Below are 27,594 nucleotides of genomic sequence, written 5' to 3' on the forward strand. Positions count from 1 at the left end.
TCCATGAAGGCTCAAATAGCTTTCTTGGTTAGTTGTTCCTTTTATCGGTAGGAGCTACATTCTAAGACTGGTTTCAGGAAGCACTAGTGGGTGGGTGGGTGGGTGGATGTGTGTGTGTGTGCATATACAATGCTTTTTTTTTTTTTCTGAGGCAGGGTTTCTCTGTGTAGCCTTCGCTGTCCTGGACTCACTTTGTAGACCAGGCTGGCCTCAAACTCACAGTGACCTGCCTGCCTTTGCCTCCCGAGTGCTGGGATTAAAGGCGTGCACCACCATGCCTGGTTTACAATGCTTCTCTTATATACACAAAATGTTACTTTTATGCCTTGAGTCAAGTTTTTTGTTGTTTTTTGAGATAGAGTTTCACTGTCTCTGTAACCTTGACCATCTTAGAACCAACTTTATAAGCCAGGTTGGCCTTGAACTCATGGAGATCCTCATGCCTTTGCCACCCAGGCCTAGGATTAAAGACATATGCCATCATGCCCAGCCCCGGTCAGTTTTTAAGTAAATTAGAACCAATGGCAACTGTTTATTAGAGAAGCCTGTGTCCACTACTGGCTGGCCTGAAACTCACTAAGTAGACTAGGCTGGCCTTGAACTCACATCTGCCTTTGTGTCTGACTTTCATTTCTGAGTGCCTGTCTTTCCTTTTTAACCTTCATGCTTAAATCTGTGCTAAAACAGCACTTGGGAAGAGGAGGCAGGTGGATCTCTGTGAGTTTGAGGCCAGCCAAGTCTCTAGAGCAAGTTTCAGGACAGTCAGAGCTGTTACACAGAGAAACCCTGTCTCAAAATAAATAAATAAATAAATAAATAAATAAATAAATAAATAAATAAGCAAGCAAACAAAAAAATTTAAAAATATGTGCTAAAATATCTTTATTAAGTCCCAACTCTGCCAAAACAAACAAACAAACAAACTCACCTACTTGACTATGAACATTATAACCCTATGACAAATCACTCTAATAACTCAGATGGCTCTTGGCTAACAGATAAGTAGCATATGCACTGTGGGCCCTGAACAAGGTGATGGTTCATATCCTAAGCAAGATGAATGAGACAGCATAAAATGAAATCATTATCTCCAGAATGGAGTATGTCTGAAATCCATGCAATGCTTATTTCTGGAGTTGACCATTTAATACTCTTCAGCCATTGTTGCCCTGGGTAACCGAAGTCACAGTGAGCACAGCATGGCTAAGGTGGCAGGGGGATCATTTGCAGGTATTTAATGAATGCCTTTCCCTGCTTACTGAGAGAGAACTGAAGCCCAGACCAAAGCATTGGTGAAAGTGTGAAGCTGTGAGAGTTTGAAGTGTATTCATGTTCAGCAGCCTGGAAGAGACTGCTCTAACTCTGTAGGCTGTAGGCAGTCGTAAGTAAGAATGAAGGCTGGAGTCTGGCCAGGTGGTGCACTCCTGTAATCCCAGCACTTGGGAGGCAGAGGCAGGTGGGTCTCTGTGAGTTCAAGCCCAGCCAGGTCTACAAAGTGAATCCGGGACAGCCAGGGCTACACAGAGAAACCCTGTCTCAAAAAACCAAAAAACAAAACAAGAATGAAGGCTGCTCTTCCAGAAGTCCTGAGTTCAATTCACAGCACCCGTGAGGAGTGGCCTGCAACTGTCTATAACTGGAGTTCAGAGCACCTAACGCTCTCTGTGGCTTCTTTACAGCATACACTTAAGTAAAAAATGTTAAGTTTTAAAAAAAGTAAAAAGAAAAGACTGTTGTTTCTTAGGAGGATGACAATTTGAGGGGATTTATAAGAACATAAAGACACTGCCCTTGCAGCTTCTGCATGTCACTGATCCAGACTCAGCTGTGGGAAAGCCTAAGGCATCTCCCAGTTCAAGCGTATTTCAGCACAGCTCTGAGCTTTGTCAGTATTCTTCTGCCGTGTGCCTGTCTGTTTTCTGTGGACCTCCTCCTGAAATGCTAGGTGATAATGGCTCTGGCCCTGCTTCCCTCTGACACAGGCTTGTATGGCTGTCTATGACATCCCTGACTTGCTAGGAGGAGGAGGAGGAGGATGCTTAGGATCTGTGGTCTTCTCAGAGTCATTTTTGACATCTCGGATCCTGGTTAAAGAAAAGGGTGAGTATGTGTGATGTCTGGAAAGCAAACCTTAAAAAGATTTTTTTCAGAATAAACCATAAACTAAGCCAAAGATAGCATAAAGTGATTAATATGTTAGGCTACTTACAATAAGCAAATGGTATATATTCTAGTTGATGAATAATACTTATAAATTAATAAGAAAAATATGCTATTCAGTAGTTACATGGGCAAAAAATATAAACAGGAGGTTCACAAAGGTAGAAAACAAAAGGTACGGTGGGATGGACTTATGTGTATGATATGGGGCCTCAATTATGGTCAAGAGGAAACAATTTAAAGTAAAAAAAAAAAATTAGGTGCATTTATTACTCCTTATGTTGGCCAAAGGAAAAAATAACGTGATGCTGGTAGTATCACCAGTTAGCCAGCTGTGGTCCTTTTGTCTGGCTGGAACGAAGTCCATCAAGTGCTTTAGCAGCTTTTGTAAATTTGAGTGTTTGACAGCAACAGCAGCAAGTGCCCGCTCTAGTGTTACAACCCTCATCACGGGCCTTGGGTAGCAGAACTCTGGGTTCTCCGAGTGAGAGCCACTCTTTTTTAGGCCTAGGAAACTAAAGCCCCGTGCTCTACAAGTGTCACTAGACTTAGAAAATTGGGATTTCTCAGCCCCTAGCAGCACTGGTGTAGCACCTGGTGGGCCTAGGTGTCAGAATTCCTGTGCTGTTGACAGTTGCTGTTGTCACAGTTCCCAAGGCCTAGAGTGTCTGAGACTGGGACATAAAAGCTCTCTGGAACTTTTCCAGGTGCCGGGACCTACGGTTTCTCTTCGCTGACCCCTATGGCCTTGGATTCCTCAGCTCCAGCCCTCCACCCTCTCCCTAACCCTGCCGCCCCCTTTGTTCTCATCTCTGCTGCTATCAAACCGTCCATCCACCTCTTTGTAAAGCAGCTGGCCACATTGCTGCCCCTGTGGGTGGCCTGTGAACTATGCAGTATTGCTGCTACTTTGCTGCCTCTGCTGTCATTGTCACTCTTATGTCTTGACTGCTTCCTTCTTCATCATACAAGGCCAGCCAGCACCTCTAAAAGTAGACAAGACATATTGGAGGCAGCATAAGAGGGGATCTCCCAGGCAATTCAGCAAGTATGTTATGTAGCCCAAGGGGAAGGTTTGCACCAATCACAGCATATCTTACATGTAAACAAAGGTGTGTCTTCACTGTTCACACCATTGTGCCTTTGGTGCCAACCACAGCAGTCACTCTGCTAGGCCACCAGGGGAAGCGCCCACCTCTGGCCTTAGTAAAACGGTTGCAAGGTCATCTAGAGTTCTTCAAGGTTTGTGATAGCAAAATCTGGCACAAACTACACGGTTCTTGCTGAGGCTGCGCCATGACGGAGCCAGAGCCATAAGCTGTTACTGTCGAGCAGTTTTCTCAAGGTATTAGTGGGTTGTTTACACAGTTAGCATACCTGTCACCTAGCTGTCCGTTTGCCTTGCAGTCCTTCTGTTCAAAGCAGCCAGGGCAGCAAGGAGTAGTCCCAAACTGCCAATCAAGGAATCAGATAGCCCCGTCCTGTACCAGCTTAGCTTGTTACAAGAACATGAAACATCAGACATGCTTACAGTAGGAGCTTAGCATATTTGTGGTGGTGAACACAGGACACAACTATAGTCCCAGCACTCAGGGCTAAGGGCAGAGGTTGGAGGAGCTCTATCACAAGTTCAAGGCCAGCTTGGTCTGCAGAGCAGGTTCTAGAAGAGCTAAGACTACATAGTCAGACCCTGTCTCAAACGGTCAAAAAACAAACAAAAAGCCCACATTTATCATTATCATGAAACAGAATTTTAATAGAATTTTTGGAGTTGAGTGCTTGTTCGATGCTCCAGGGAGAGGACAGTCTGCCTCATCTGTTTCAACAAAATTACCCTGCTCTCTGAGTTACTTTTCTTTTGCTGTGACAAGACAATATGGCCAAGATAGTTTACAGAAGAAAGAGTCTAACTGGGCTTATGCTGTCAGAGTGAGGAAGTCCATGGTGGCTGAGCAAAGGCGTGGCAGCAGGCATAGTGGGGAGCTGAAAGCAGAGGCCAGAGGCAGCACTCTAGGGATGGTGTGGGAAGCTCCACCCCCCGCCCCACCCCCACACACAGTCCCTCCATGAAGGCTATACCTTCTAATCCTTCCCAGACAGTTCCACCCACTGGGCACCAAGTATTCAAACATAAGAGCCTATGGGGCCAGTCTCATAACACAGTGTTCTTTTTTCTGGCCTCCAAAGGCTTTTGGCTGTATCAAAATGCATTTAGTCCAACTCTAAAAGTCCCCATAGTGTTTCAGTCTCAGCACTGCTTACAAGTCCCAAAGTCTCCTCTAAGACTTGAAGCAATCTCTTAATTGTAAGCTCCTGTAAAATCAAAAAGCAAATTACATCCTTCCAACACAGTGGCATAGAATATACATTTCCATTACAAAAGGGAGGAATCGAGGTACAGTGAGGAAATACTGGATCAAAACCCAGCAAGGCAGCCTGGCACAGTGGCACACGCCTGTAGTCCCAGTACTTGGGGAGGAAGAGGCAGCTGGATCTCTGTGAGTTCGAGGCCAGCCTGGTCTACAGAGTGAGTCTAGGAGAGCCAGGGTGACACAGAAAAACCCTATCTCAAAAAGAAAAAAGAAAAAGAAATAAGTAGCAAGGCAAACTCCAAGTCCTGCCACTCCACGGCTGATGTCAGAGGGTTCAGGTGGCTTTTGTCTCCAGTGTCACTGTCTAACACCTGGTGGATGTGGCTTTAGTGGGCATATGTAATTCCTGTACTTCTTGATAAAAATTAAAGGTAAAAAGGAATAACTCACAAGTATCCATTTACATGTGCTTTCTCTTTCTTCTGAAGAATACTCAGCCACCTTTCATGATCAGCTTAGTAGCCTCCCTGTCCCCACATGAGAAAGCTCCCTTTGCCGGAGCAAGGGGCACCAGGCTCTATACTAAAAGGAGCCATTGCTTCTGAGAAGGGAGAGGACATTTTCTATCAGAGCAGGCCTGCAAGGTGGGCTAAGGTGGCTAGACATAACTGGCGTGTCTTTGTTCTTCCTACAGATGGCACTATTACCCCGGAGACCAGCTACGTCATCCTGACTGCTGCCATCCCCAGATTCTGTTCCTGGCTGGTCAGTATCATGCACAGGTCACAGTGGACCAAACCCGAAAACCCTGGGGCAAACATCTGGGGAGGTGCCTCCTTACGAGGTCCCTGGAGGGCTGTCAGATTGCAATCTAGCTTTCATGTAGGAATAGAACCCACTCAGACTTAGAACCTTCAAAACTAGAAGCTGAGTTATTAGCAAAGTAACACAGGGAAGACACGAACACCCTCATGTGGATGCGAACACTAGAGCCTAGGCTGATACCCAGGGACGAGTTCCAACCGGTCATCAGGGTTCTGCGGTCCATGGTCGCACAGACCTTGAGAAGTTGATTCATTCTCTGGTCAGAGTGATTGCTGCTGTTTTTCTAAGTATCTCTCTATGTGTAGGGAAGTCCCATTTTCTTTGATGAGGCTGGGTCTGAAATTGTTTGGTTTATTGTTGGTGTGGTTTGGGTTTTTTTGTTTTATTTTGTTTTAGATTGGTTCTCATATAATTCAGGCTGACCACAAATTCCTATGATATAGCCAGGGATGCCTTGAACTCTCTATTTTATTTTGTTTGTCTATTTATTGTAGCCTTGGCTGTCCTGCACTCACTTTGTACCTGGCCTTGAACTCACAGGATGCTGGGACTACAGCACCCGGCTGCCTTGACCTCTTGATCCTCCTCCTCCACCTCTCAGATGCTAGGACTACAGTGCACTACCATTCCCAGATTGAGTATGAGGACATGGAAAATATATTAGCAGGAAATCTTGTATTTAAAATGTTAAGCACTGCATTGATGCCTAAGTTTCTTGATGACATCGTCTCAAACCATAGAAAGGAGGGTGGTGACCAGAGGTGAGCTGGTAAAGCATCTCGGAATGCTGTTGAGGAGGGAGTGGCAGGCTAGGGGCCCTCACACACGCAACGCGCAGTGCCTTTTCCTGGGCTGTGTCCCAGGGCGCCACGGATGTCTTAGTGGGAAAGGACCAGGTTGAAGGGAAGTCTCAGCTGGGGCCAACTCAGTTTGCAGAGGACACTGACACATAACTTTCCTCTGTTGAAGCTTTACATATAGTTTCCTTCTGATAATTAAATCTAGTCACTTGAGATTCAACCTGAGCACACACAGTTTACAGTCCATAAGCAGGCATGGCAGTACACACTTGTAAGCTCAGCACTGGAAGGCTGGAGCAAGAGGATTACAAGCTTGAGGCTCGCCAGCGTTATGAAGCACAACACCCTGAGTTCTAGAGCAGCCTGAACTGAAAGGAAAACCTTCCTCTAAAAGACAAAGTCTTAGCCAGGCAGTGGTGGCACACGACTTTAATCCCAGCACTCGGGACACAGAGGCAGGTGGATTGCTGTGAGTTCAAGGCCAGCCTGGTTTACAAAGTGAGTCCAAGACAACAGCCAAAGCTAAACAAAGAGACCCTGTCTCGAAAAATTTTTTAAAAAAGGACAAAGTCTTAGGACCTATTGTAGAATCTGTTTCTGTCGTCCTCATGGGAGAACAAAGAGCCACCCTGTAACATTGTTTAAGTAAGAGTGTGCCCGGCCAGGTGTTGTGGCACACTTTTAATCCCAGCACTCAGGAGGCTAGCCTGGTCTACATAGCGAGTTCTAGGCCAGCCAAGGCTACATAGAGAGACCCTGTTTCAGAGTATACTCTAGGAATATTTTAGTGTGTTCCCATTCACTGTAAAGCGGTCCCCTCACCCCACCCCTACAGTAAAGTGTAGGTAGAGACTGCATCCTTTCCAGGTGTCTGAGGCTCATTAGCTGGGCCTGAGGTCCTTAGTGGGAAAATGTGCCTTGGCCTAGGGCTTGAGCCCTGATGACCAGCAGCATCTCTGCCAGCGTGTCAGGGCCTGAGAGGACTGGATGTTGTAGAGAAACTGCCCACGCAGAAACTGCAGGATCTGTCCTTGAAGCACTGAGTTGAAAAGTCTTCATTTCTATTGGACACAGGTAGAAGATAATGAAATAAAATTGTCTGAGAAAACCCTACAAGCAATAAAGGTAAGTAGCATTTTTGTTCCCATCATTAGCTGGGCTGGAGAGATGGCTCAGCAGTTAAGATCACTTGCTGCCCTTGCAGGAACCTAGGTTGGGTTCCCAGCACCCACACGGGCGCTGACAGCTGTCCGTTACTCTAGTCCCAGGTGCCCTCTTCCGGCCCCCGTGGGCACCAGATGCACATATATACATGCCAGCAACGCACTCACACACATCAAATGAATAGTTTTATAAGATGGCCCAAATATACACAATTTGTAATGATAAAATATTTCGTCTTGGGGCTGGAGAGATTAGCTCAGTAATTAAGAGTACTAGCTGTTCTTCCAGAAGACCCAGGTTCCATTGCTAGCACATGCACGGTGGCTCACAAACATCGGTAACTCTCCTCTCGGTGGATCCTGCGCTCTCTTCTGGCCTCTGAGGACACCAAGTGTACATATGGTACACAGACACACACCAGACAAAACACCCACCATGTAAAATATATAAACAAATTTCTTAAATTATTTTAAATATTTCACCTCATGGCTAAGCAAAGGACGATTCTGTACTTTTTGTCTTTGAGTCCTATCAGCATTTCCCACTTCCTCTAAGGCCTTTGGGGGAAGAAAAATGCTTATTGGGGACAAAGTGAGAGGGATTCCACCGAGACTTTCTCATGTTTTTAAAAATCTCCCTCTACATTCTTTTATGTTGGCACTGGGGATCAAACCCAAGGCCTAGGCAAGAGCATTAGGCAAGCACTCTCTACCTCCCCAACCTGTCCTGAGCACTAGTAAAAGCAGATTCCAAATTGGCCTACACAGAAGCTGAGATGGCGGGGTGTTGGGCCAAGGAGAAGGTGACTCCTTCACAGATATCAGTCTACAAGAACCAGAGCACCACAGGTAGGGTACAGAAGCCAGTTGTGATAGGTAGGACATATGTGTAGGCCCTACAGTCAGGGACGTGAGCTGAGGCAGGAGAATCACTTCGCGTTCAAGACCAGCCTGGGATACGGTGAGACTTTGTCACAGAAAACAAAAGTCAGGATGTTGGTATTATGCCAAAGAACCAGACGATGTCAAAGCACATGGTGTATGTTTGGTGTATTCATGTCTGACTCACCTTTTCAGACTAAGGAGATGCAAAAAGTTGTTGATTCTGTTAGTTTTTGTTTGGTTTGGTTTTTTGTTTGTTTTTTGAGACAGGGTTTCTCTGTGTAGCCTTGTCTGTCGTGGAGTCTGTCTGTAGACCAGGCAGGCCTCGAACTCACATCGATCCACCTGCCTCTGCCTCCCAAGTGCTGGGGTTAAAGGCGTGTACCACCATGCTTGGCCTGATTCTCTTAGTTTTTATGCTGTAAATCACTAGCTTTTTTGTTCCTCGTGTTTTTAAAGGGGGACGAGTGTTTCTTGGGCACCTTGCTAACAGGAGGAAAAGGAGCACATCTCTGTTCCACCAGTCCACAGTCCGGGCCTGAGGAAGGTAAGCAGCTGTGACTGTGTTCTTGGCTGTGTCTGAGTCCCTTGTTTGCAGGAGGTTAGCACAACTGTTGTGGTTAATAACACACCTGCTCTTTGAAAAGAGTATTGTTTTCCTGCCGTGTCTCCCTCTGGCTCAACCACTTGTAGGATGAGGAAGTGGATGCTGGTTTCCTGAGCACAGGGTTGGTTACAGATCTGCACCTGGTCCCCTTGCTGCTGTCGGAACCTTGTCCTTAGGGTGGGCCACAGCGGCAAGGCTTGCAGCATAGAAGCCATAGACCGACACAGTTGTCTCCTGTGTAACAAACTGTAAGGTTTCATGTTTTAAAACAACACCTCAGTATTAACTCAAAGACTTGCAAGTCAGAAGCCTCGGCAGACAGGGCCTGATGGCTCATGAGTGTAATCCAGCTCCATGAGGCAGAGGCAGGATGTTCTGACCATGTGTTAACCTGGGCTTCATAGTGAGTCTATTAATCAAATTGGTCTAACAAAACAAGAACACCAGGCAGGCTTGTGTAGAACTAATGAGGCCTAGGTCAAGGGTCAACCCGGCCTGACTCTAATCTAGAGGCTCTGGAGGAGGAGCCTGTTCCCAGGCTTACCTAAGCTGTCGTCCTCTACTTCCCTTTGCTTATAGACCTGAAGCCCCCACTTTATGCCTGAATACTAGATATGGACTAGTCTTGACCCTCCCTTGAGCCCTCAGCAACCAAGAGTGGAGTGGTCTTTTGGTTGACTCTTTCTCACATCAATCTGCCCTCTGGCACCTGTGAGTCATACTGTTATTTTCTTTTCTTTGTTGTCACTCCCTTGCAAGCATCCCCTTATGGCAACAGTTAAAAGCCTTAAGTCTCATGGCGCACACATTCCAAATCCCATTATCATGATCATCTCCAGGGACTGGAGAGACGGCTCAGCAATTAAGCTCACTTACTGTTATTGCGGAGGACCCAAGTTCAATTCCCAGTACCCATGTCAGACTGCTCACAACCCCTTGTAACTCCAGAGGAATCCAAGGGCTCCTGTGCTCAAGTGTACATGCCCACACATAAACATACATAACTTAAAAATGCACGCCTGTAATCCTAGCACTCAGGGAGGAAGAAGCAGGCAGATCTTTGTGAGTCTGAAGCCAGCCTGATCTTCAGAGCTGAGATCTAGGATGGCCAAGGCTACACAGAGAAACCCTGTCTCAAAACCAAAAAGGAAGGAAAGAAAGAAAGAAAATCTTGTTTTTAAACAACAGAACATCTCCAGGCATATCCAGCCTGCGGCGTGTGTGGCATCTGACACAGGATAGCTGTGCGTACAGCTAACACAGGATCATGAGTTAGTGCCAACATTGAGATTTTTCTTTATGTGAATTTTGTGGGGTCGAGGGGACTTGGTTTTATTGTTCTCAAGTATGACTGTTATAGATGACACTTGTGTTGCAATGTTAAAAGGCCTGACACACCTGGCAGACCCTGTATAGATAAGGCTCAAGGCAGTAATCAAGTTCAGGTCTGACATGTAACTTTTTTCTCTTTATGAACTTATGAAACTGAAGAACTGACTGTTGTGCCTTGCTCTCCCAATATAAAGGCAGAGCTAGCATGCATGGGATAACTGCTTCCGGTTCAAAGGCTGGAGGGTGGATAGGTAAAAAGAGACCACCAACCTAAGACAGCTTTAAGATCGAGCTGGGCAAGCAAGCAGAGTCTGATGGTACAGGCCTTTAACCTCAGCCTTCCGAGGTAAGGTAAGAGGATCTCAGGTTAAGAGATCCTGGGCAACTTAGTAAGGCCTTGTCTCATCTCAAAATAAAAGTAAGAGCACTAGCTGTTCTTCCAGAGGACCTGGGTTCAATTTCCAGCACCCACCTGGTGGCTCACAGCAACTCCAGTTCCAGGGGATCTCATACCCTCTTCTGCCCTCCAGAGACATTCACTTGATGCACATGGTGCACTTAAGACATGCAGTCAGAGAGGACACTCATGGACATACAACAATTTTTTCTTTTTTTCTCTTTTTTTGGTAACAAAGTTTCTCTGTGTAGCCTTGGCTGTCCCAGACTCGCTTTGTAGACCGGGCTGGCCTCGAACTCATTCTTTCCACACCTCTGTGGCACCTTTGTTTTCCATGAAAGATAGCAGGTCCTTCCTTAGGACTTCAGAACCTAGAAATAATTCTCCATGTGTCTCAGCTCTGCCCCCTTGGCTTTTGTTTTCACCCTCAGGGTTCTTTTTGCAATTTTGTGTGTGTGTGTGTGTGTGTGTATATGCCATGCCTGTGCCATGGCGATGACATGCTGGTTAGAGGGCATTTTAGGGAGTCAGTTCTCTCTGCCCACCACATAGGCTCTAAAGAGCATACTCAAATCACCAGGTTTGGTGGCAGCGGCCTCTACCCACTGAGCAATCTTGCCGTCACAGCCCGCAGACGGAGCTCTTGAGCTCATGCTGGGCCTCACATCTCAGTTTTCTGCTTTCCTTAGAAGATAGATCTTACTTTGTAGCTTAGTAGTTTCATGTGCCTGCTCCTTGCCAGTAGAATTCTTGGAGTTCAGCATCCTCCTTTCCCTTTCAGTGTGGGCTGACAGTGTCTTTGCTGATAGAAAATGTCTTGAAAATGTGTTGGTCCTAAGTGGATTTCATAGAATTCATTTCTCTGTTCCCTTTCGGTTTCCTCAGAATCTCAATCAATCTCTCTCTCTCTCTCTCTCTCTCTCTCTCTCTCTCTCTCTCTCTCTCTCTCTCTCTCTCTCTCTCTCTCTCTCCTCCTTCCCCCCAGGGCAGAGGAGTGGGTAGGAGGACAGACAGACAGAGACAGATATTCTAGGGCTCAAACCCAGGGCCTCCTGCATGCTAGGCAATGCTATGGTGAACAGCTCCACAAATAACCATTTTCATGTGAATCCTCTTCCTTCCCTGCTGAATAAAATAACATGTCTGTGGAGTTCGAACTCTGACTTCACAAATTCCTCAGCTTCTACAAAGCAAAGCCTCTTTCTGGATGATTTGTTCTTATTGAAAATATTTGAGCTGGTGGCAAATTCCTCTCCCCATTCTTGGATTATTGCTCAGCTTCTCCGCTCACACAGCAGACAAAGTGCTGGGAGTTCTGGTTTCTGCCCAGGATGGTGCTGGGGACTTGTGCTCTGTCCTCCATTTCTGCTCCTCCGGACCCTGTTGGTGAAGACCTGGGAGTCAGGGCATTGTGGGAATCATGTAGTGTGACTGTAGTGCTGACCTTGGAGCAAGATGGTGTCTAGGGGGTACAGGGAGTTGTTTGGGTTGGAGGAGGCACTCCTGTTTCTCAGGTGGCCTCAAACTGGAGGTCTTCACACCTTTGCCTCCTGTGTTGGTTAGAGAGCTGTGTGCTGCTGCACTCACATTGTAAAGGATGTTGTTTTGATTAGAGTGTACTAGGGAGCAAGCCCCGGGCCTTATGAATGCTAGGCAAGTGTTCTATCATTCAGACACAGCTAAGCCCTGGGGTTTGGTTTTGTTTTATTTTGGGCACAGCGACTCACTATGTATTCTTGGCTAGCCTGGGAATCACTGTGTAGACCAAGCTGGCTTCAGATTCACAGCTGTTCACTTACCTCTGCCTCTCCAGGTTTTTTGAAATAGGGGCTTTTATGTTTGGTTGGTTGGTTGGTTTTGGTTTTTTTCTTTTCTCTTTTTTAAGATTCTACGTATCTGTTTCTCTCTTTTAAAATTTATTTATTATGTATACAGTGTTCTGTCTGCACACCAGAAGAGGGCACCAGATCTCATTATAGATGGTTGTGAGCCACTATGCGATTGCTGGGAATTGAACCCTCAGGACCTCTGGAAGAACAGACAGTGCTCCTAACCTCTGAGCCATCTCTCCAGCCCTGTTTTTGGTTTTTCAAGACAGGGTTTCTCTGTGTAGCCTTGGCTGTCCTAGACTCAATTTGTAAACGAGGCTGCCTTGAACTCACAGTGATCCTTGCCTCTGCCTCCTGAGTGCTGGGATTAAAGGTGTGTGCTATTACACCCGGCTCGAAACAGGGTCTTACTTAACCCACACTGGCCTCATACTTGCTATGTAGGCAAGAATGATTGAACCTCTGACCCTCCTACATTTGTTTCCCAAGAATTGGCATGAAGGCATGTGCCACCATGCTATGCTTATTCAGAAATGGAGACTGAACCAAAAGCTTCATGTGTGTTAGACAGCCCCTCTAGCAGCTGTGCTCCATCTCAGGCCTTTCGTAGTGTTTTAAAAGCAAGCTGTAGATACAATAAAGAGGTGGTTGTATGCTGTCACCTTTGATCCATTTTTAATATCCATTAAGGGTATGTGCCAAAATTTAGAGAACTGAATTTGCATTATAGTGTATTATCCAATGAGGTTTATATCCTGTGTATACCCAGTCTCTGTGTAGGAATGAAGGGCACAACTAGACATTTCTCGGTCCTGTTAGTCAAATTGTTTGTGTTCTGCAAAGCTCCAGTTCCTCTGCATGCTAGGTAGACACTCCACCACTGAGCCACTCTCCAACCCAGGCACGTTATTTTAGGATCTTAAACTTCAGTGAAGTATGGTGGCACATGTTTGTAATCCAGCACACTTGTGCTCCCAACACTTGGGAAATTGAGGTAGGTGGATCTCCAGTTCAAGGTCAGCCTGTCCACGTACTAAGGCAAGGCTGGGGAGCAAAGCCCTCTTTCAACCCTCCTTCCCCTAGAAAACTTAGATTTCAAATTTGCCCCAGTGTTCATGCTGAGAACAATTCCATAGAAGCACAGAACTTTAGCAAGAGTCTCCCTGGTCTTTGTACTAACAGAGGGATTACTAGAGCTTTAAGTTTATACGTTTAGGATCAAAGCCCATCCTTCCTTTTTCCCCCCTTCCCCCACCCCATCACTTCTTTTGTGGGTACTAGAGATTGACCCTAAAAGCTTTACAGATATAGGCAGGAACTCTGTCACTAAGCCATATGCCCTGGTTTTAGCCATAAAACCTGCTAATTTTTATTTTGATACAGGTTCTCTTTAAGTTCCCTAGGCTGGCCTTGAACACATTATATAAAACAATAGACAGGCCTTGAACTTGCAATGCTCCTGCCTCAGGAGATTGTAGGCTTGTGCTTCCACATCCAGCTAGGGGCTCTCTTAAAGGAAAATAACAAAATGCCTAGGGCTTTCCCCAGGCTCTGGAAGGGGGATTGCAAAGATGAAAGGCTCTGCAGTTCAAATGTTGTTAAGATCTGCCTCTAATAACCTATGATGAGTTTGAAACTGGTATCTTTCCATCCCTGAAAGTATTTGTCCTGAGCTCCTTGTTGTGATTGATCTGAGCTCCATGGAAGGTGAACACTTGCCTGTGGTTGTAGGAGTTGGCAGCAGCATCTGCGCGATAAATCAGATCTAGGCAGTGGTTCCACCCCCGACTCCTCTCTGCGCTGTGCCTGAGAGCAGCATTCACCTTGAACTGCTTCCAGCTCCAGTCCATCCCCTTCCCTGGCCGAGCGGCTTTTACTGTCCTGAGACTCCTTGCTATTCAGCTTTCCAGTCCTTCCTGTCTTTCATGTGTCCTTGTCGTCTGGCCCTGCTGTCCTTGGTGAGCCAGGCTGCCCAGTTCCTAACCCTTAAAAACTTGCTTTAGACTCACAGATGCACATCCTTAAACGTGTTCTGTTTTTAACCTAACCCAGATAAAATCACACCATGTGTGTTGTCCTGGGACTTGCTTGGGGTTCAGTATTACGCTCTAGAATGTACCCAGACTGTGTCGGGTTTGAGCAGCACGGCAGTGCGGTGTGGTAGCAGAACTTGCTGTGAAGATGTGCATGCGAAGCAGACTGCTGGTGTGTCCAAGGAGGCTGATGACACAAGGACAAGTTTTTAATGACAAAAATGAGGAAGATTACATCAGTTATTTTGAAGCCAATTGTGGCATTGCTGATTAATAACAAAACTGGGTGTCTGTTCAAGGTCAAACAGACAGTTGGCAGGTAGATGCCCTTGTGGGAGCACTTTTTTATTTAAGGATGCAGAGGACTCTGTACAAGCTATGGCTCTGGCACTCTTCTGTGATAGCCACTATCAAGCAATCAGGATTGAAAATCCTTCCTTCATAATTTGATGTTACTTACCTTTTGGAAGGGATGCTATCAAGGGACACAATTTAGATTCTTAAAACTTTCACTGTTTACAGTTGTACATATTCATATAGTTCATTGGTTTTCTTTATAGCTCCAAAGTATTCTTTTGTATGAAAATTAAGCATCTATCATTTTTATTTTATGTTTATAGATATTTTGCCTGCATGTATGTCTGTGTACTATGTGTATGCCTGAAGCCCAGGGAGGCTGCAAGAAGCTCACAAGTCCTCTGGAACTGCCTGAGCTGACATGTGGGTTCTGGGAGTTGAATACAAATCCTCAGAAAGTGTTCTTAACCCCTGAGCCATCTTTCCAGTGCATTTTTATTCTTAATGATCACTTGTTTTGTTTATAGTTTTGCATTATTAATGTTGTTGTTATTGTTGTTGTTATTATTATTATTATTATTATTATTATTATTATTATTATTATTATTACAGCAGTACTTATTAGCTTTTGTTTTTCTTTCTTTTTTCTTTTTTCTTTTTTTTTTTTTTTTTTTTTGGTTGGAGGTGGTAGCTGGCTTTGGACTCACAGAGCCAGCCTGATACTGGGATTAAAGGCGTAAACCTTCGTGACCAGCCAGAGCTTAGAATGCTTTTTTTTTTCCATTTTGTCTTTTTGAGACAAAGTTTTTTATGTAGCCTTGGCTGTCCTATAGACCAGCCTGGGCCTTCAACTCACAGCAATCCCTCTGCCTCTGCTTCTCTACTGCTGGGAATAAAGGCATGTGCCATCACTGCCTAGCCAGTTCTTAGAATTCTTACATGCCTCTTTTTTTTCCCCCTCCCAAAACAGGTTTTCTCTGTGTAGCCTTGGATATTCTGGACTTGCTTTATGGGCCAGGCTGGGCTCAAACTCAGAGATCTTCCAGCCTCTGCCTCCCTGAGTGCTAGGATTACAGGGACCCAGCTTACATGCCTCTTTTGAGTCATAGAAATCCCAGTTTGCCCAGAATATGATACAGAGGAAGTAGCCCACACAACCCATCCTAGAGGGCAGACTGTCTTCTAAGTGCTTGTGGCAAGGCGTGAGTGCATGAGAGTGGTACAGTGTTTGGGGAGAGGTCAGTGCTGTGTCGTCAGGGTTTGTTAGGTTAGTGTACCTCTGATTGTTAGTCAGGATTGACCGTATTCTCATGTATTGGCCATGTTTGTGTCTTCTGTTTAGTTTCTTTTAGAAATTCCTTGCTTATTTTTAGGAGTTATTTATAGATTTGGGGTACCAATCTTTTTTTTTTCAGGTAATACAGGGCAATTTAACTTTGTGGTATATCTCCATTTCCTTTTTTCCTTTTTTTTTTTTTTAAAGATTTTACTTATTTATGTATGTATATGAGTGTTCTAGCTACATGTACACCTGCAGGCCAGAAGAGGGCACCAGATCTCATTATAGATGGCTGTGAGCCACAATGTGGTTACTGGGAATTGAACTCAGGACCTCTGGAAGAGCAGACAGTGTTCTTAACCCCTGAGCCATCTCTCCATCTCTCTATCTCTATTTTCTTTATGACACTTTGTAGCTGGACTCTTTTTCTCCTTTGGAGGGAGGAAAGAGAGTGGTAAGGATTGAACCCAGAGCCTTGATAATGATTGGCAAGTGCTCGGCCAATGATCTACACCACCCCCCTCGATTTTGTTTGTTTGTTTGTTTATTTTTCTTTTTTTTCTCCTTTATTAATTTATTCTTGTTACATCTCAATGGTTATCCCATCCCTTGTATCCTCCCATTCTGTTTGTTTATTTTTCAAGACAGGGTTTCTCTGTGTAGCCTTGGCTGTCCTAGACTTGCTTTGTAGACCAGGCTGGCCTTGAACTCACAGCAATCCACCTGGCTCTGCCTCCCGAGTGCTGGGATTAAAGGCATGCGCCACCACCATCCGGCTACAGCATCGTTTATTGAAAAGGCCTTCCTCTCTCCTGGGAATTGTCTTTGTTGAGAATCAACTGACCATGTATATATAGGTTTGTGGTTCCCTAACAGGCCCTGGTGGATGGTTGCTCATTGCTCCTTCATTCTCCCTGTGGAGGTCAGACTTGAGAGTGGTTGTTTCCTTTGGGAGAGTTTGTTGAACAGAGGTTCTGGCACAGACGTGGGGCAGTGAACATATCTGAGAGCTCCGGGGACAGCACAACCCAGGCAGGAAGGTCCGCCTCTACTCTGCCCTGCTCATTTCCTTTATGTCCATGTGAAGCTGGTGGCAGACACTTTTACAAAGAAGGCTGGGCTGCAGAGAAGGCTCAGCAGCTAAGAGCCTGGCTGGTCTTTCTGGAATAAGCACATTGACAATCGTGAGTGGAAAAAGGAGATGTCACAGGTAGACAGAAGCCAGGAACCACAGCCTTTTTTTAAGGCATATGTTATAGTAACTGGTGTATGGACTTTAAGCTTTTGTGCTCAGTTTGTTCAGGGCAATGGCCCATTGTTTTCAGCTGTTTCTCTGGGTCACTCTGTTCCAGGTAACAAATGAAGTTATGCCTGGAAATGTGCAGTGCAAGTAATGCTTTAAGTAAAGCAATAAAAAAGTCAATTAATCGGTATCTAATCACTGGTCTTTTCTACCTTATTCTACTAGTCTCACAGAGGACTTGAGTTCAATTACTAGCCGGTACATAATGACTTATAATCATCTGTAACTCCAGTCCAGGGCATCCAGCACCCTCTCCTGGCCTCCACAGCCATGGCACACATGTGGTGCACACGCGTACATAGAAACAAACACATGAAATAAAAATAAAAGAAAAAAAAATCAAAGAATGTTTCCAGGGACTAAAGCAACAACCCACCCACACGATAGCTCACAACCATCTGTAACCTCAGTATTTGGCATACTCTTCTGACCTCTGTGGGCACCAAGCACATTGTGCACATACATACATACATACATACATACATACATACATACAGGCAAAACACTCATACACATAGAATACGTAAATACAAAAAGAGAGAGAAAAAGATGGATGTTTGGTATTGTAAAATAACTGCACCCATTACTTCTTTTTGGGCCCAGATGGAACAGTATGATTTCTTTAGGGCTGGGCTAGCTCCGGCCAACCCTGGAGAAGGGGAATTATGAACTCACCAATGTGTCAGAAACAAAAAGAGTCTCAGGGTGGCACAAAGGACCGTGCAAAGAAAGCAGAAGTAATCTGAGAAGGCAGCTTCTTTTTGTAAAAAAGGGTGTGTTTGACAGCCCAGGCTAGGAAGTGAATGAAAAGCTGAAATAAAAGGAGGATGTGACTACTCCTAATGCGTGGAGAAGATGTCCACTGGTGATGTAAGGGGGAGCGCAGGCAGACACAGTCCCAGCTGAACATGGCTGCCAGACTAAGCTGAACTGTGAGAGGAAGAGAGAGAGCACGAGAGGAGCCACCAACCAACAGTACTTCCGTAGGATTGAGGCTGGGGGAAGAGAGCTGGAGCCCAGCTGTAGGCGGGAAAGGCTTAGGGGAGGGGGCCGGGGAGGAGTGCTGAGTGAGCCTTGTCCTGGCCTTGAGACCTAGCTGATTGTAACAGAGGTGGTCATGATGTCTCTTCTGCTTGTCTTGAGTCCAACCTCACAATCTTTCAAGACTGGCTAATTTGAAAATCAGCAGCACAAAGGAAATGCAGAAAAGGGGAAGGGTCAAGTTCTGGGAATGCAAAGGGAGGAAGGAGTCTTTGTGTGAAAAAATGTTTTACCAGGTAGTGGAGATTAAAAGATTTACACACAGGTTTTACAAGATGAGGGAGATTAAAACAAAACAAAACATTTCTCACAAATAGAGCAGATAAATCCAAAGTATTTTAAACATATTTCCTTTGAAGACACCCAGTAAGATAATGTGAATTTTGCTTCTCCACGTCAGCAGACAGTATGTATCCTAGGTGGTGGGCTTTTTGGTTGGTTTTTTTTTTTTTTTTTTCATTTTTTTGAGACAGGGTCTTTCTATATAGCCCTGGCTAGCTTTTTAACTCACCATGTAGCCCAGGCTAGCCTTAAACTCCTGGCAGTCCTCCTACCACAGCTTCCAATTATGGGCGCATGCTGAGCTGCCACACCTCATCCTTCCTGTGTCTGTGCTTCGCCTCCGGTTGGGGCCCTGGAAGGTTATCCGAGCTGCCCCAGATCAGAAGGCTCAGCACACAGCTTGTGTAAGTGCACCTGATAGTGGTGTCCAGTTACCACTACTGGAGTTACTGGGCGAAAGCCTGCTCTCTGCAGGCCCCAATGAGGAGGCAGGACATGGTTAGGGAGTCTAGTGTGTTTGGGGGTGGGGGGAGGTGTCAAGCAACAAATACAGTAGAACAAGGCTTTTATGACTTCCTTGTTTCTGTTAGAAGCATAAAGAATATTCTCAGTGTCACAAAGGAACACATAAACAAAGTAGCCTGACTGGCCAATTCTTTTGAAAATGCGGGGTGAGGCAAACCCCAAACCAGGCTAGCAGCACAGCAGGGCAGGAAGTTTGCTTGATTTTGATTCTAGCACAAGCGGCATTAGAATGAAAACCGATAAAGGTGAGATTCTAGAGATGACCCAGATGTGGAGAGGGGGCGGCCACTTGTGCATGGAGCAAGGTCTCCTGTAAGCATTTTGGCAGAATAGACTATATAGCAGCCTCTCGGTCCTTTCTTCAAGGTCTCTTGCTAAACGGAGTGGGTTGTAAGAGCCGTGTGGTCAGTTCCTGTATATTCAGGGTCCTTGTTTAGTCTACATGGCTGATTTCCTGTTCCCTGACTCTCGGGAACACAACAAGCTACCACACTAAAGATAGTCTTGACTGCCCAACTTAACATACTATTAAAGAGACAGGTAGTAGCCGGGCGGTGATGGTACATGCCTTTAATTCCAGCACTCAGGGAGGCAGAGGCAGGCAAATCTCTGGGAGTTTGAGGCCAGCCTGGTCTACAGAGCAAGTTCCAGGACAGACGAGACTACACAGAGAAACCCTGTCTCAAAAAAATCCATAAATAAATAAATAAATAAGCTAGCTAGAAGGCAAGAGAACTCACCATGGGCTCACCATTGCCTCAGCTGTCTTCTGTCCTGCCAGTTGGCTAAGTTCTCAGAAGTGTGTGAAGACTCTTTCTAGGAGACAGGTGCCTCCCTTGACTGCTCTCAGGGTTGCAGCCTTTCCCTTTTCCAGCATATGACTCCTTGGGAAATTTTCATCCTTTGGAATCTATTATTTCAATAGTGGGAATACCAAAAGTAGGGACAAAAGTGTCTCTCTTTAGAATGGCTCTTCTCCTTTCAGGAAGATCACATTGTCACTCTAGTGCCCTCAAGAAGGACACTGGAGTCCAGCCCAAGGGTGCAGCCCTCCAGCTCTGACCAGCATTCTTTTTCTTCTAGGGACTGTGCATTTCTTCTCTGGTGGCCTTCTGTTTTCTCACCGTCATCACGGAAGTGTCATCATTTCCAAGGATCACATGAATTCCGTTTCCTTCTATGATGGGGTATGTGGTCTTTCAACCACTGCCTTCAGGGCTCTGCAGTACACCCCGTTTCCCCTCTCCATTGCCGTGTGTCAGGACGACAGGAAGCGCAGTCGCCATTGGAGCAAGCAAGCAGGGAGGATGAGCAGAAGCCTGCGCATTTCCAGAACACTTCCACGCTTTGCTAGAAAGGCCTTCTGCTCAGAAGAAGCCAGCCCAGCCCCTGCCCAAAGACAAATAGAAAATAGCCAACACAAAACAAAACGAAACCCTCCAATGGTTTTTCACACAAACCCAAGGCTCACACATTTCAGAGCTGGAAGGTTCATCCTATGGCATGATGGGGTTCTAACTTATCTTCTAGTCATGAGAAAGAATTATACATGCAGCCAAAGATGTAAAAGTTGCTCATTTTCTCCAGAGGAGTTTAGCACCTTCTTTAACCTCTACCTCCATGACATCGGAGTCTTCAAGACATTGGACTCGTCACTGACTTCTTAGATATTGAACCAAAAACACAGACAGTAAAAGAAGAAGTACACAAATTGAACTAAATCAAAATTAAGCCTTCTAGAAGCTGGAGAGATGGCTCAGTGGCTAAGAGCACCATTCTTGCAGAGAACCGGTTCAATTCCTAGCATCCACGTGGTGGCTTTCAACTATCCATAACTCCTCTCTAGTTCTGAGGGGTGTAATGCTCACGTCTGACCTGCTTAGCCACCAGACATGCACGCCAAAGGCATGCATAACGTAAATATATAAATCCAAAACACCATTAGGTGTAAATAAAGCATTTGCAGTGCCAGCCTGAGAGTTCCACCACTAGACCTCATGGTGGGAAGGGAGAACCCAGCGCCCCAAAGCCACCCTCCACTGTGGCTCCACGTGTGCCCATGTACACAGACACAAGATCTTTCTAATTACATTTTTGTTTATTTCCTGGAGGTGGAGTTTAACCAGAGTATATATGTAGGTCAGAGAAGAGCTTGTGGGGCAGGATTCTCTCCTGTGGGGGGAGAGATCGACTCAGGTTGTCAAGCTTGGCAGCAGTCACTTTTACCAGCTGAGCTATCTCACTGGCTCAAATAATTTTGAAAAATTATGCTAGCTGAGTATGATGGCTCATGCCTGCAGTCTCAGTGCTCCGGAGGCTAATGCAGGAGGCGCGTCATGAGTTCGAGGACAGTCTAGGCTACATAACAAAACCCTTTTCAAAAAATAAAGATTAAATTAAAGAAACTAATGTGCATCAAAGGAGGCCCTCAAAAGAATGAGCAACAATCTATTGAGTGGTAGGAATCCTATATATAAGAAATTAACACCTTCCCTGAAAGAGGTGACATAAGCCTTAATCCTAGCTCTTGGGAACAGGAGCCAGGACTATAAGAAATTGTCTCAAATCTCCCCCATCCACCCTAAAACAGTACCTTAGAAGGAATTTTGAGGTGACATTTTTAGTTTAGGAAAATATCTATCTAAGCCAATGTGACAACATATTCCTCTAATCCCAGCTGTTTAGGAAACTGAGGCAGGAAAATTGTGAGTTCAAGGCTGCTTGGGCCTTTGGTGAGACTATGCTTCCACCAAAAGAGGAAAGAGAGAGTGAGTCCCTGTAGTGCCAGTATCTTCTGTGGCTGAGGTGGAAAGCACATTGTTACTAAGTCCAGTAAACCATGTGCTATGTGAAAGTAGCTGGAAAGCAGCTGGTCCCGTGTGTCCTAACTGTGGGCTGAATCCTGTGTGTGGGTTCCCGTCTGACCTTCCTCTTTCTCTCCCTAGGATTCCACGAGTGTGGTGGCCGCCCTTCTCATAAACTTCCGCAGCTCACTGCTTCCTCATCTTCCAGTTCAGTTCCATGGATCAAGCAATTTCCTGATGATTGCCCTTTTCCCCAAATCAAAGATATACCAGGCATTTTACTCCGAGGTAACATCAGTTATCAATTTAGCAAAACACAACTACCTTTCTTTTTCTCTTAGAAATTTAAATGGTAAAATGGTGTCTTAAAACAAACTAATGGTAGCTGGGCAGTGGTGGCGCACACCTTTAATCCCAGTAGGCAGGTGGATCGCTGTGAGTTCGAGGCCAGCCTGGTCTACAAAGTTAGCCCAGGACAGCCAAAGATACACAGAGAAACCCTGTCTCAAAAAACCAAAACAAACAAACAAAAAAAAAAGCTAATGGTAATATAAAGTGAGTAGTGTGGCTCATTCCTATAATCCCAGCACTTGGGAGGCAGAGGCAGGTGGATCTATTGTGAGTTTGAGGCCAGCCTGGTCTCTGTAGGGGATTTCAGGCCACCTAAAGCTACATGCGAGACCTCGCCTCAAAAAGAGGTAGGGAAATGACTCAGTGGTGAAGGGCATTGGCTGCTCTTACAAAGGACTGGTTTGATTCTCAGCACCAACATGGAGGCTCACAACCATCTGTAACTCCAGTCCCAGGGGATCCAGTGCCCTTTTCTGGCCTCTGAGGGCAGTACCAAACATGCAGGTGTAAAATACCTATTCAAATAAAAATAAAAATAAATGGGTTTTTCTAATTAGAATTAACAGTGATATCATTAAAGTGAGAGTTGAAGTAGTAAGTGGTATAAACCTGCAAACCTAGTACCCTAGGAGGTGGAGGCAGGAGGATCAGGAACTCAAGCTTCAGCTAATCATGAAGTTCAAGGCCAGCCTGGCCTATATAAGACACTCTCTAAAAACATGAATAACAACAAAAAGATTTAAAACCTGTTTGAGAAGACATAGGGAGGAGAGGAGGCATAGAAGGTGTTTTCATAATCCTTTTGGGTTTTGAGTGGTGAGGAATGGGAGCCTACAGAAGTGAAATCTGCTTGTCCCCACTTAAGTAACAATTAAATTTATTTCCTTTTTAGCTATTTTATTAAATAACAAGCTCCTCTTACTGGGCTAGAACTCTGTCCCACCCCATGCTCTCCTTCCCTGTGGGCTGCAGTTCCCTCTGTCTTTCAGGTGTAGGTAGTCTGCTCACTCTACATGCTTAGTACATGTTCTGTAAAGGAAGCAGCTTACCAGAAAGTCCACGGTCCCACAAGGTAGTGTCCTGTGCCTACAAGCCCAGCACTTTGCAGATAGCGGCAGAAAAGTCAGGAGTTCGAAGATTAACCTCAGCTACATAGCAAGTGTGAGGCCATCCTGGGCTATCTGAGACTCTTCTAAAGGTAGTGCAGCTAGATGGATCACGTGATGCACTTAGAGACCACACAGTAGCCAAAGCCAGAATAAAGCCAAAGCCAGTTCTTGAAAGGGCCAGGTATAGTGGCACACGCCTTTAATCCCAGCACTCAAGAGGCAGAGGCAGGTGGATCACTGTGAGTTCAAGGCTAGCCTCGTCTACAAAGAGAGTCCAGGACAGCCAAGGCTACACAGAGAAACCGTGTCTCAATAAATAAATAAATAAATAAATAAATAAATACAAACAAAAAAAACCCCAAGAAGTTCTTGGAAGGATGTGGTTACAGCAGCTCATGAGCAGCGTCCCTACTTCATGACAGTCACAGAGTGCAGAGGAACAAGGGCAAGTTCTCATGTGTCTCCCCCTTACTGCTGGGCAGTGCTGCCTGCCTCCTGTTGGTGCCCACGGTCTACCTAGAGGTAGCCTTCCAAATGATTCCTTTCAGCTAGCTCTCCCTCCCTCTGCCTCTGAGCAGCAGCTTCCTGAGGCCACCACTGCCTTCTGGTCCTGTCACCAGGAGGACTGCTGTTCCTGACTGCTCCTTCCAGGCTTCCTGACTTCTGGAAGGTCACAGTCAGGAACCCAGAAAGGCATTTCTGGCTCTGCAAGACACTGAACAAAATTGCTTTCTGGCCTCATTTTTGAAGCAAACTTGCTTGCGATAATGTTTTTCTCTGCACTGACAGTGTTGATTTCAGCAGTCATCAGGTCCCATGTGGATTCCATATCCTGTTGTTGGGTTTAAAGTGTTCTTTGTTTAAATTTTGTTTTGTGTAGGTCTTCTCCCCCTGGCAACAGCAGGATAACTCAGGGCTTTCTTTAAAAGTGATCCAGGAAGATGGATTATCTGTGGAACAAAAGAGATTGTAAGTAGCTGCCTCCAGTGTTTGTGCTAGATTCCCTAAGCTTTGTGGGTGTGCTTTCTCTGCAGGGTGACTCACATTATGTAACAGAGGGGTCTTGGCTTCTGAAAGGGCCAGTAGTCATGTCATTATTGCCAACGCACAGGTCGTGGGTGTACTTTGGGAAACGGAGACATGAAATCCAAGCTGGGCATGTGGCTCAGTTGGAAGAGCACTTGCCTAGCATGCAGGGTGGGTCTGAGCCCGGCATGGTGGCACACTCCTGGAAGCCCAGTGCCCGGGAGGTAGACAGAGGAGCCTCAGAAGCTCAAGATCATACTCAGCAGTATAACGAGTTGGAGGCTAGCCTAGGCTACATGAGACCCTGAAGAAAGTAGAGGAGGAGGAGGAAATTCCCTGATGTCTTACCTAGCAGTTTACAGAAGGAAGGATATTTGGGCTCACAGTTCTAGAGGGATAAAGAGTCGATGATGGTAGAGTGGAGGCAGCAGGTGGCTGGAACAGGGGCTGAGTGCTCAGACATCTCAAACCACAGACAGGAGGCAGAGAGAGCAATGACACACCTCCTCCAGCAAGCCCACCTTCCTTATCCTCCCCAGACAGCCACCAACCCAGGGACTAAGTACTCAAATACCCAAGACCTACAGGGGACATCTATTCAAACCACTACAACCAAGAATTACAACCTGAGACTACTGTCAAAAAAACCGAGGCAGCCTTCTATGGACATGCCAGTTGCCGTGCACTGGTGCCATACTTTGTTTAAGTACAGCACTTATTTTGGCGGTGTTGGCTGTTTCATCTCTGCCTTGGAAGCCTCAGAGCTAGCTGTGTAAAGTGCCTTTGCTGTGGGAGGTGCAGCACTAACATGAGCCTTTGGTGATTTAGGCACTCCAGTGCGCAGAAGCTCTTCAGTGCCCTGACCCATCCTTCGGAGGAATGGAGCTCCCGGAAACTGCTCTCAGCCAGACTCCCTGAGTTGGACCAGTAAGTTCTATGCCTCTGACTGCAGATGTTTACCGTCTCAGCTTTTGAAATGTGGGGTCTCTGTCTTGGTCCTTCCTGAGCTCTTATTTATAGCTTCTTACAAGCACCTGAAAAGGGCTGTAGTTATGCACCACATACATTTTCATATCATAGAATCTCTTTAAGGCTTACGTTTGAGCACTTAGGAAGAAGTTACTAGTGTGAATGGACATGTCAGGTAAGGCTGATGACAATGAAGTGACACTTGTCTTGTTTTTCTAGGTTTCTCCAACATTTTGCCATTGGCAGCATTGGTCAGGAGCCTGTGATGCGAGCCCATCTTTCATGCCTGCTGCAGCAAGCTGAAGTGAGCCCCACTCACGAAACAGGAAATGACAAGGTAGAGGACTTCACCAAACACGCCTTGGTCACAGGGGGGAGAGCCCGGGTTTCCACAGAAGAGAGCCACAGCTGCCTCTGCGCTTATGGGACCAGCTGCTGCTGAACGCCATCCAGGCTCAACAGTGTAAATTGTCCATGGCTGGGCCTGGCTTGCTGAATTTCACATGTGTGAAATAAACCACATAGCCAAGTATGATGGCTCGTGCCTGTGTCCTGGTATCCAGGAGACTGAGGCAGGAGGGTCACTACAGCTTTGAAACTCCTGGGTGACGCCGAGTCCCACGTCAGCTTGGGCTATAGTGTATAAAACTTTTTCTCAAAAGAAAAAGACAGGTCTTCCTAGGGCTTGTCATTGTAGTAAACTTTCTCCTGTGATTGCTCAGTAAATTCCTTAAATGGCCTTAGAATATGTACCCGAGGGAAACCCGGGTGTACGTGCTGGTGTAATGCAGCAAGAGCCAGCCGGTGACTCCTTTCTTCCTCCACGAGAGGCCATAAGGGAGCTTATCATGCTGGGCGTTGTGACTCAGCACAGGTCTTATGGCTTGGCAGACACAGGGAGCCCACAGAAACAGCTCTAGCGCAGCTCCCCTGCTCGCCAGGTCTGCATGCCAGTAGAGCCAGGACACTTTTTTTTTTCCAGACTCCCTTTTTGCTCCCTAAGAAATGTTATTACAGATATAATAAATAGATATCCCTGAGCATCTTCTTCACTTGGGGTCTGCAGTCATAAGCAAGTTAAGATCTCTAAATGCCTTTTCTATTTTAAGTGATACAGTGACAAATGCTCCCTAGAAATTTGGTTACTATTTACGTAAGTGAACTTCATGAATCACCACACCTCCATAGGGTAAGTAAGTGTCTTAGCTCAGTTTCCAGTGCTGCGATAAAACACCATGACCACAAACAACTTGGAGATGAAAGGGTTTATTTCAGCTTTCAACTCTCAGGTCAGACTCCACTGAGGGAAGTCAGAACAGGAACCTGGAGGCAGGAGCTGATGCAGAGGCCATGGAGGGGTGCTGTTTACTGACTTGCTCCTCATGGCTTGCTCAGTCTGCTTTCTTATAGAACCCAGGATCACCAGCTCAGGAGTGTCACCACCCACAATGGGCTGGGCTTTCTATCTATTTGCAATCAAGAAAACGTCTCACAGACTTGCCTACAGGCCATGTGATGGAGGCAGTTTTTCCGTGGAGATAGCTCTCCCTGTTTGACTCCAGCTCCTGACAGGTTGACAGAAAACTACCCAGGGCGACAGACATTGTCACTCGTTCTAAATCAAGGAGCTAGTGAATACTGGTGCTGATGTTGAAACCACAGAGCCTTGCTCTGGATGTCAGTTTCTTTATGAGAGGTGAACAGTGTTCGTCAGTTGACTTGCAGACCCACACACCCTTCCTTTCATGTAGGTTACCATCAACATTATAACTGGTCTCCCAGGCTGTCATGCTAGCAAGCTCTGTGCTTTCCTGGTCACTCTGCATAAGGAGTACGGCAGGTTAGTATGGCTTCTACTTTTTCTTTGGGGAAAGAGATCCTGTTCCTGGGCCTGCCCTGGTGTAGGGAAACCTTAGACATCTGCTGGCATTTAGCTCAGCAGTCATCCATCATCTGTTCATTTAATACACTGTGCTTAGTGCCTCGTTTAGGATTTTCAGGGTTACCAGATCCTCACGTCTAGTGATTCTGTCATATAAGCTTTCTTTTTGTCGGGGCGAGAATCTCATAGTTCATGCTGCCTTGAACTTCCTGTGGCTGTAGCTGAGGGTGACCTTGGATTCTTGATCCTTCTGCCTCCAGCTTTCAAGTGCTGGGTCATAGGCATGAACCACCACACCCAGCTGTGTGTGCTCCTCTCTCCTCCTCCCTCTCTTGCCCCTTGCCTCTGTCTCTCGGCGGTAATAGCTAAAGTGGCCTCAAATTCAG

At 45.9% G+C, this 27,594-nt stretch overlaps 1 protein-coding gene across 3 annotated transcripts in view; it reads left to right on the top strand.

The window, feature by feature from the left end:
- The window catches only part of DNAAF9 (dynein axonemal assembly factor 9), a 117,463-nt gene that overhangs the window by 61,745 nt on the left and 28,124 nt on the right, over nucleotides 1–27,594 (top strand). For all 3 annotated transcript variants that reach the window (XM_084774212.1, XM_084774213.1, XM_084774214.1), the window contains exons 17-26: nucleotides 1,983–2,100; nucleotides 5,167–5,237; nucleotides 7,172–7,222; nucleotides 8,602–8,689; nucleotides 20,151–20,254; nucleotides 22,013–22,159; nucleotides 24,212–24,300; nucleotides 25,186–25,284; nucleotides 25,546–25,663; nucleotides 27,078–27,166. In XM_084774212.1, the coding sequence (XP_084630338.1) occupies nucleotides 1,983–2,100; nucleotides 5,167–5,237; nucleotides 7,172–7,222; nucleotides 8,602–8,689; nucleotides 20,151–20,254; nucleotides 22,013–22,159; nucleotides 24,212–24,300; nucleotides 25,186–25,284; nucleotides 25,546–25,663; nucleotides 27,078–27,166 (974 nt within the window). The remainder of the gene's footprint in view (nucleotides 1–1,982; nucleotides 2,101–5,166; nucleotides 5,238–7,171; nucleotides 7,223–8,601; nucleotides 8,690–20,150; nucleotides 20,255–22,012; nucleotides 22,160–24,211; nucleotides 24,301–25,185; nucleotides 25,285–25,545; nucleotides 25,664–27,077; nucleotides 27,167–27,594) is intronic.

This window comes from Acomys minous (genome assembly GCF_964271855.1).
Source record: "Acomys minous genome assembly, chromosome: 3".
NCBI classification, from domain to species: domain Eukaryota; kingdom Metazoa; phylum Chordata; class Mammalia; order Rodentia; family Muridae; genus Acomys; species Acomys minous.